The 9,978-nt window shown below is 33.9% G+C and overlaps 2 protein-coding genes across 2 annotated transcripts; one reads left to right on the forward strand and one right to left on the reverse strand.

The window, feature by feature from the left end:
- Positions 1–3,026: 3,026 nt before the first annotated feature.
- Positions 3,027–3,740, reverse strand: LOC110038957. The gene has a single exon (XM_020743889.1). The coding sequence runs from the start codon at positions 3,738–3,740 to the stop codon at positions 3,027–3,029; it is 714 nt and encodes a 237-aa protein (XP_020599548.1).
- A 3,329-nt stretch (positions 3,741–7,069) lies between these two features.
- Positions 7,070–8,809, forward strand: LOC110038958 (probable purine permease 11). The gene is made up of 2 exons (XM_020743891.1): positions 7,070–7,290; positions 7,528–8,809. The coding sequence occupies exons 1-2, from the start codon at positions 7,254–7,256 to the stop codon at positions 8,589–8,591; spliced, it is 1,101 nt and encodes a 366-aa protein (XP_020599550.1). The 5' UTR covers positions 7,070–7,253; the 3' UTR covers positions 8,592–8,809.
- Positions 8,810–9,978: the final 1,169 nt, after the last annotated feature.

A 9,978-nucleotide genomic window follows, 5' to 3' on the forward strand; every position in this document is an offset into this window, starting at 1 on the left:
TTGCTCATTCAACCAAAAGGAACAAATAGTCAAATGTTGATTTTTTGGTATCAACACAACCAACAAAATCTGAATCTGAATATCCTATCACTTCAAGATCATTAGATCTTCTATAAGTGAGCATGTGGTCATATGTTCCTTGCAGGTACTTCAAAACTTTCTTTGCAGTTTTTCAATGATCTATTCCTGGATTACTTTGATCTGTATTACTTTGATACCTGCCCAGCATCCCGACAGCAAAGCTAATGTCTAGTCTGGTACAAGTCTGAGCATACATTAAGCTTCCAACAATAGATGCATAAGGAATTTCTTTCATTTGTTTACGTTCCAAATCATTATTTGGACACTGCATAAGGCTGAATTTATCTCTTTTCTGAATTGGAGCAACACTTGCAGAGCACCCTACCATGTTGAATATCTTAAGAACTCTATCAATATATGCTTTCTGAGACAATCCTAACAATCCTTGTGATCTTTCACAAAATATTTCAATTCCAATCACATAGGATGTCTCGCCCATATTTTTCATTTCAAAGTTATTAAAAAGAAAATTCTTGGTTTCAGACAATAAGCCAAGATCATTAGTAGCCAACAAGATATCATCAACATACAAAATGAGAAATATTATCTTGCTCCCACTAACCTTCATATATATATATCGATTAACAGTGTTTTCTTTAAATCGAAAGGAAGTGATGGTATCATTGAACTTAAGATACCATTGTCAGTAAGCTTGCTTAAGTCTGTATATTGATTTCTTAAGTTTACACACCATGTGTTCTTTTCCTTCAACCGAAAATCCTTCAGGTTGACTCATGTAGACATCTTCATCTAAATTCTCATTCACAAATGCATTTTTCACATCCATTTGGTGTAACTCTAAATCATAATGAGCTACTAGTGTCATTATAATTATAATTGAATCTTTCTTAGAAACTGGAGAAAATGTTTGTTTATAATCGATGTCATCTTTCTGTGTGAAACCTTTGGCAAAAAGTCTGGTCTTATATCTTCCAATATTACCATTTGAGTCACGCTTAGTCTTAAAGACCCATTTACACCCGACTCTTTTACAAACTTCAGACAATACTTCAGGCAATTCAACGATATCCTAGACTTTGTTGTGATTCATTGATTTTAACTCATCTTTCATTGCATCTAACCATTTAGAAGAAATTGCACTTTTTATGGCTTGTGAAAATGAAATTGGGTTATCATTAATGAAATTGGATATTCATTGACTCCTAAGTCAAATTCAGATTCTTGTAGATAAACCACATAATCATCAAAAATAGTAAACCATTTTTGTCTTTAAGATTTTCTAGGTACTACTTCATGTGGTTCATCTAATGCGGATTTATTAGTGACAGTTTTATTATGGGGTGTTTGATCATATATTTGTTGTTCTTGTAAGTTGTTAAACTGTTCAACAACTGTAGGAATAATAACTTGAAAAGAAATTTTGGGTAAAGGAACTTGAATTCTAATTTCTTGGATCTCCACTTTATGTGGTTCCAAATCCCACTAACTTCACCATTTTCAATGAACTTAGCATTTCCAGTTTCAATAATTCTTGTACTGTGATTAGGACAATAAAATCTATACCCTTTAGATTTTTCTGGATAACCAATGAAGAAACCACTGGTTGTTCTTGAGTCCAGTTTCTTTTCATGTGGATTATATAACCTTATTTCCGCTGGGCAACCCCAAACACGCAGGTGCCTTAAACTAGGTTTCCTTCCTGTCCACAGTTCAAAAGGAGTCTTTGGAACTGCCTTACTAGGAATCATGTTTAACAAATATGCAACGGTATTTAAAGCATACATCCATAATGATGAGGGTAAAGAGGAATTACTCATCATACTTTTAACCATTTCCATTAGAGTACGATTTCACCTTTCTGCAACACCATTTTGTTGTGGTTTTCTTGGCATAATATATTGAGCACATATGTCATTAGTTTGAACAAATTTAGCAAATGGACCTGGACATTGTCCAGGTTCATTGTAAGTTCCATAATATTCACCGCCTCTGTCAGACCTGATAATTTTCACTTTTCTGTCTAATTGTTTCTCAACCTCAGTTATATACACCTTTAAGACATCTATAGTTTTAGATTTTTGATGCAATAAGTAGACATACCTGTTGACCTCACTTTTGGTTGAGGTCTAGAAAACTTCTTTAGTAGCCTAGGTCTAGCCATAGGACTTTCCTATTGACTAGTCTTAGAAAATTAGAAGAGGTACCCCACCATTAGAAATTCAAAACTCTTCTTTTTACTCAGCTTGAAATTCCACATATTGATCTTAACCTCTAGCATTTAGTAGGTAAGATCATTATAAGAGAATTCAAGAAGAGTCCCTATAGGATTACTTGGCTTTAGGGTCGACCCTGACAAACGCTTATGTCATAAATAAGTTGAACTTTCATTCATAAAATCACGTTTAATACCAATATTATGATGCAAAGTCATCAAAGTTTTAGAGAAAAGGTTATCAAGTTTAAGCTTATATAGTCCATCACAAAGAATACCATAACCTATGAGATGATTGTGTTTAAATAAACTGAAACAAACATTTCCAAATTTAAATGAGTATCCAATAGAACCAAGTTTAGATAACGAAATCAAATTGAGAGAAACAGATGGGTCATAAAGTGTTAGAAAAAGGTATAAATGATGTCCAGTTTCTAAAATCAACCGATAGATTCTAATAGCTTCAACTGGCGCTTTGAATCGGTTTCCCATAAAGACAAACTTTTCATTTGGTTTTATGATTTGGGTTGGAAGGAATCCTTGCATCGTATTAAAAACATGAGTGGTACAACCAAAATCAATCCACCAGGTATTATAAAGAACTTCTGTCAAATTTGATTTGAAACATACAGAAACACAAGGTTTACCTTTCTTTTCAAACCAGTTTTTGCGCTTTTGACACTCATTGTGATAGTGTCCAGGCTTTCTGACACTTAATTCCTTTATGTTCCTCTTTGTGAATTGGGGTAGACGACACATTAATCTTTAGTGGTCATTGCTTGCCCTTTCCATTTTTCTTTCCAAGTTTCTTTACAGCTCTTCTTTGGTGACCCATGAGATTAATAGAGTGATTTGCTCCTTTCTTAAGCCTTGCTTCCTCTTGAATGAGCATGCATTGTAGTTCATTCACATTCCACTCATCTTTCATAGTGTTATAGTTCATGTGAAATTGATTATACTCAGGAGGCAATGAGTTAATGATAAATTGCACAATGAAATTTTCATTCACTTCCATTCTCAGGGTCTTAAGTCTTGTTGCTATGTTTGTCATTTCAACAACATGCTCATGCATAATATAAGAACCATCAAATTTCATGTTGGTTAAAGTACTAAATAGTGTCCCAGCAAGAGACTTATCAGCAGAGTCAGACTGAGAACAATTCTCAGCAAATTTTATAAATTCCTTAGCACTTTTTGTGTTAGAAAATGTACACTTTATGTTGTTTGTTACAGTCATTCGCATAAACACTAAGCTTAATCTGTTCGATTTTTCCCAAGATTTATAGAAAGATATTTGCTCGGCACTGCTAGAATCAGTAAGAGCAGGGGGTTTCTCAGTCGTAAGTGATAAATCAAGATCCAGAACACCAAGGTGAAACTGGACTTGCTCACGCCATTCAGAGAAATTAAGCCCATTGAAAGTTTCAACACATGTAGCTTGCGAATGAAAAGAATAAACAGTAGTTATTGCAAATAAATAAAACATGCTCGTACATTAATGCTTCAAGCATTTAACTTACATAGATATTCATATAAAATCATATTAAAATACTAATTGTACTAATTATAATAATAATAGTGTATTGAAATCTTTTTTGGGTGATATAACAATACACGATAATAATCATAATTGATGTTTGACTTAAATTTAAAATAATTAGTAATTGTTTATACTCAAATCAGACATGTCAATTATCTTTGGATATATAAACATATATTAACTAAGTATATAAACAGACAACAATTATATTCAAAAATTATAAAACAAATGATCAACATTTGGGTGATCTAAAAATATTTTATAATTAATGAATTTTAAATTTTTTTTAATGAAATGTTAAATTATTTCATAAAAAGCATCACATACTCGTGAGTAATTGAAATTAGTTTATTTAACGTCTATTAAACTTATTAATTTGATTACTTTGGTGACTAACAAATTAAACATAGCATAGACATTAAATAAATAATAATTTCAAGCACATCAATTTACTTTAATTTTATTGATCTAATTCAAGATCTAATTCATAGCGAAAATTTATTACAATTAACATTAATACATTTATATGAAAAATCATAAATTTATTAATCAAGACTCTGATACCACATGTTAGAAATTTATGTTTGAACTTTATGACACAAATTTCAAAAAAAAAATACATAATAGCCAAGATCTTTTAAATTCATGTTTTTTACATATCTATAATAAAGTAACACATACCTGTATTCATAATGAAGAAATTTTAACCTGAAGAAATTTGATTTTTAAGAGATGGAGTTTCTCTCTCTAATTCCTTGAAACTTTCTGTACTTTCTGATGGAGAGAAATGTACGGGGTGTGTTGGGAAGAGAGATGACTCACTCTCTAAATCATGCTTTATTCAACCACCATCCATCATGGGGGTTACAAACCAATAGGATTTATAATAATTTAATAAATTAATTTATTTTTTTATTATTAAAATCAATGACACAAGTTAGTAACTCTTATTCATTTAAGAGATTACATGAGTTATAAAATTAATATCATAAGTTATGACATAAGTTATGTGTTAAGATAATTAATAACTTAAGTTATCATGAGTTACAAAAATAAATATCATAAGTTATTATGACATAAGTTATGAGTAAGAAAATTAATAACTTAAGTTATCAAAATAAATATCATAAGTTATCATAATTTATGACATAAGTTATAAGTTAAATAAATAAATTAAGTTATCAAAATAAATCTCATAAGCTATTAAAATAAATGTGAATCATAAATAAAAAATTATAACACATGACAACCCGGGTGGTTGAATCATGGAATCATGATCAGATTCATCATCATTTCCCCCCACCATCCACTTTTTAGCTAACAGTGATAATTTTATAATTTAAACTTTTTAATTTGTTGTTATTATATGTTTAATCTGAATACTCAACATCAAATAACTAGCTTTAATTAAGAGTGCTCTCACTTTTTCGGGAGGAGTAATTAAACATAGGGGGCTTGCGCTTATGGAAAACCTAGAACTTCGTATCATAAATTCTTTATAAAATTAGGGTGAAATCTCTAGTTAGTGTCTTATATACTATTTCATCTTCCATATGACACATTAAGCTCTCCATGAGAGTCTGGGAGCCGAATTTTTTGAGCCCACAATGGTGTGAGAGCTCAGTGGGAAAGCGTCGTGCAGCCTCTGGCAGAAAAAATGGTGAAAGATCTCAGTGGGAGAGGGTTTCATTTTGCAGGAGAGCTCCCATGGAGAGGAGGATTGTGCGGCCTCTCGTAGAGAAATTACGAAAGAGCTAAGTGGGAGGAGGGTTGTGCGGTCTCAGATAGAGAAATGTATAGTAAATAAAGGGGCATTTACATACAAACCACTCAATTCTTTATATTTACATATCCACAATCTAAATTTTGCTTTTAACATTTATGCCACCCAAATCTTTCATGTGATCATATCACATCAAAAAAAATCACTATTTTAAATTTTAATACATGAAATATATACAACTTTAAATGTTGGATAAGTATATACATAAAAATTAAGTGATATGCATGTAAATCTTCCTAAAAAAAATTGAATAAAATTTAAATATAAAACATGATATTCGTACATTCAGATTCAAATATAGCGGCACTTAATCAGAAATATCGGGTCAGACTTTCAGATTCAGCAGTCAAGTCTATGGATTCATGCAATCACAAATCAAGTCGATGAGCCTAACTTCTAAGTAAATGCTTGAGGGAGACCCACAACTCCTTTTCATTGAATACTTGCAGCATTTTGGAAAATTCAATAATTGCATGACTTCACATTTATATGTAAAATGACAACAAAGAAACGTGCGTCAACTATATCAAATTAATTATTTATATATATTAAATAAAATGTAATAGTTTAATGTTATCTATTATATGGGTAATTTCAATGTAAAATTAATATGAAAAATATCATAAAATTAATTGCAAGGATAAATTAAACATTAATATGTGAATTAATAATATGAATCAGTATTATACAAAAGATGCAGCCCTAAAATATTAAATAATTATAGGAATGTGATGAGAATAATGTGAAAATCATTAGCACTGTAGAAGCTGTTTAAAGCTAATGTCCCTAAACCCAACGGAAAGCTCCAAAATTTAAAAACTCGCATTTATTATTAAAAAAAATTTAATTAAAATGAAATGCAAAAAAACTGTCAAAGACCACATCATTTAGCAAGTGAAGTTGTTTTATCTCTAAATCCTAAATCCTAATGATTACTCCAAATACATTTGGGTGTACATCTTGAAAGACAAAAGCGAAGTGTTGGAGATAGAAGTGGATTATTAGGTTCGGTCTCTGAACGTAGAGATGCATTCGGAGTCCAATGAATCAACTCCATGACAGAAAAAAAAATACTCGTTTTCTTGTAATCTGTCCAGGTAACACGGGACTATTCCTCCTGTGTTATTCCGCGTTATTCAATTGTTATTGTGGTAGTATTGATGTGTTATTGTGCTATTATAACGCCGGGATATTCACAGAACACAATAATACATGAATATCATCACAATAAGACCTGAATAATACAGAATAATACATAAGAATTTTTTTCTGTGCTAAAACGATTTTTTTTTTGCTAACATCCAGGTGACATGATTTCATTATACTAATATTTATTTGTGTATTGGGACAGGTGACATTATTTCATTATACTAATATTTATTTGTGTATTGGGACTACGGTTGATAAAAAAATTCGGTGCATTGTAAGAGTGCCTGCTTTACCGTTTGATAGACGTCACAGCGAAGGATGGACCGCATTTTGTGCTTCGTGCGTTTTGAAAAGTTGGCATCATCCTAAAACGGTATAAGTTTTCTCCAGTCAAGAATGTCTGCTTCAATACTCTTCTGTCTCTCTCTTCTACTAGACTACAATTACAGAGCATAGCAAAGCAGCAGGTAGCTTGCACTCTCTTCTTCTTCTTCTTCTTCTTTCATATCAGAGAGAAGAGCTTCAGCATGGGAGAAGCTCCAGAAATACAGCTCCATATCAGAGGTTTTCAGCTTCGTTATAACCTCTTTATTTTTCTACAATCCTAACCCCCAGCCTTTTCTCCTTCTTTAATGTTTGATTTATTTTCTTCTTAGGAATACAAAGATATAATTAATTAGATAGGATCCATAGCTAAATTTTGCAACCAAACTGCTACCATAATGTTTCAAATTAAGCTAAAGAGCTTTGTTCTAAGCATTAGATCTCATTTGATTAAAACTCTGCAATTTTTTGCTCCAGAGGAAGCGCGTCCAACATCATCATCCTCACAGGAGGCAGCTTTCGCTCAACCCCAATCTTCTTCCAAGCTCACAAATTGGCAATGGTGGTTCCTCCTCTTCTTCTACAGCTTCTTAATCCTTGCTGGCCATACTTCCGGCAACCTCCTCGGCCGCTTCTACTACAACCAGGGCGGAAAGAGCGTGTGGATGGCCACCATCACCCCCTCCGCCGGTTTTCCCCTCATTATCCCCCTTCTCCTCCTCCTTCCTCCGTCGTCCACCGCCGCCGTGCACCGCCCCTCCATCGTCAAACTCGCCGCAATTTACATCAGTCTAGGCCTCCTTACCACCGGAAACAATCTAATGTACGCTTATGGCCTCCTCTACCTCCCTGTCTCCACCTACTCCCTCGTCTGCGCCACACAACTTGCCTTCAATGCCGTCTTCTCCTATTTCCTCAACTCCCAAAAGTTCACTCCTTTCATCTTCAACTCCATCATTCTCCTCACCACCGCCGCCGCTCTCCTCGGCGTTCACTCTGAAGGCGGCTCGGTTTCCGGCCATAAGTATTCAATTGGACTAGCTCTAACACTGGCGGCATCTGCTGGTTTCTCCCTTGTTCTCTCCCTCACCCAGTTGGCTTACCAGAAGGTTATAAAGTCCGAGACCTTCACCGTTGTCCTGGAAATGATTTTGTGGACCGGATTAGTCTCTACAGCTTCGTCGGTGGCCGGACTTTTCGCAAGCGGGGAGTGGAGGGGGATTCGTGAGGAGTTTGCAGGGTCGGAGAAGGGAAAGGTTACGTATGTGATGACATTGATTTGGATTGCGATTTGCTGGTTGGTGTACTCTGTGGGGAATGTGGGTTTGATCTTTCAGGTTTCTTCTCTATTTGCGAATGTGATTGGAACCCTGGCTACTCCTCTGGTACCAATCCTTGCGGTGGTTTTCTTCCATGATAGGATGGATGGAGTAAAGGTCGTGGCTTTATTGATTTCAATTTTAGGATTTGTTAATTATGTTTATCAACATTATCTTGATGATGCAGAGGAGAAGAAGGCTACGAGAATTGAACATCCTTAACAATCTATGAAAACCATATTTTTTTTCTTAATTTTGTGTATTTGTTAGTTTAGTTGACTCAAATTATTAATATTAGCTTTATTTTGTTTTTTGTTTTTTTTTTTTTGGTTATATGCCAAAGATTTCTTATTTTTTAGCTGATGTATTGGCCAACATATCATGGTGCATGACAACGAGAATCCATTGATGAATACTTTTAATTAGTTTGGTTAGTGAAAGAGGGCCATCTAATTTGTTCTTTCGTTATATAATTATCGAATTGGGCATTTGCATATGTTCTGCCCAATTCAAATGTATTTGCATACATAAAATTTAAACTTTTGCTCTTTATATTTATATCACTCAAATCTTTCATATCATATCAAAAATATTATTAGTTTTAGTTTAGTTGGATCTTGGATTGTCTTTTGCGAAAACTGCTTGAGAGTTAGAGTCGAGTGAAAGAGGAGAAAAAGTGAAACAAGAGTTGCTATGTAGGGAACCAAGAGAGTCTAAATAACATGTCTCATCTTGTCGTTCTTTTATCTCTTATTTATAATAATAAATTTTGTACAATTACAGAAAGAATGTAATAGTTATGAAAATCATTCTTTAATATGATTAATTCTCTAATAAATTGTTTAGATTGCATTTCGTGTATGTGTTAGAATTTAAATTTTGATATAACAGTATTTGGTTTATCCATTTGTTGGAAGCCGCCAGACTAAGGCCATCGATTGAGTGGCGATCGTGCATTGTGTTTGATCGGTCGAGGCGTTCGGTCGAATGATGATCTTGTGTGTCTCGACAAGAGCAACAGGTCAGTCGTCCAATCGCGATCAGGGGGCTTCTGTTTACACTTCGGTAAGTCGGTTGGTAGACTGATGTGTTGATTTGTGTTGAGAAATTAGGGAAAAGAAAAATAGGAATCGACACAAATCCAGAAGAACACAGATATTTATGAGGTTCAACAAAGATGTCTGCGTCATCAGGAGCAGAGCGGTGACTTCCCTTTCAATATTCAGAAAAGAGTACAGAATACAAGATTCTGAATCTCAACCTCACCCAGGGTTACAAACATCACATATATATAACTTTTATAGTACAATATATAATTACTTAAATTACCACTGTACCAAACAACGGGATGTTGCCCCCGCACTCCCAACCCATATAAAAAAACTCCCTCGATTGGACAGATCATTCCGCTCCATGCCGCTCGTGGGCTCCGCTCCGCACCAGCATCTGTCCCACTTATGGTATATGAGTTGCACCTGATAATTTGTTTTTATTGAGTGAATCGTGACTCACTTGTCGTTTGACTCAAATCTTATGTAGTTTACTTCTAGTCTACCTGGTCGGTTTGTTGCCTCAGCCATATACTCAAATTTGGAATATCTTAGGCGAT

The sequence above is a fragment of the Phalaenopsis equestris genome, unplaced genomic scaffold (assembly GCF_001263595.1).
Source record: "Phalaenopsis equestris unplaced genomic scaffold, ASM126359v1 Scaffold234529, whole genome shotgun sequence".
Classification (NCBI taxonomy): domain Eukaryota; kingdom Viridiplantae; phylum Streptophyta; class Magnoliopsida; order Asparagales; family Orchidaceae; genus Phalaenopsis; species Phalaenopsis equestris.

What these genes read in the sequence shown, in the direction of transcription:
- LOC110038957 (XM_020743889.1), bottom strand. Translation starts at nt 3,740, where the DNA reads ATGTTTTATTTATTTGCAATAACTACTGTTTATTCTTTTCATTCGCAA.
- LOC110038958 (XM_020743891.1), top strand. Translation starts at nt 7,254, where the DNA reads ATGGGAGAAGCTCCAGAAATACAGCTCCATATCAGAG. An exon ending in AATACAGCTCCATATCAGAG is followed by an intron (nt 7,291 to 7,527) that starts GTTTTCAGCTTC and finishes TTTTTGCTCCAG; the next exon opens with AGGAAGCGCGTCCAACATCA.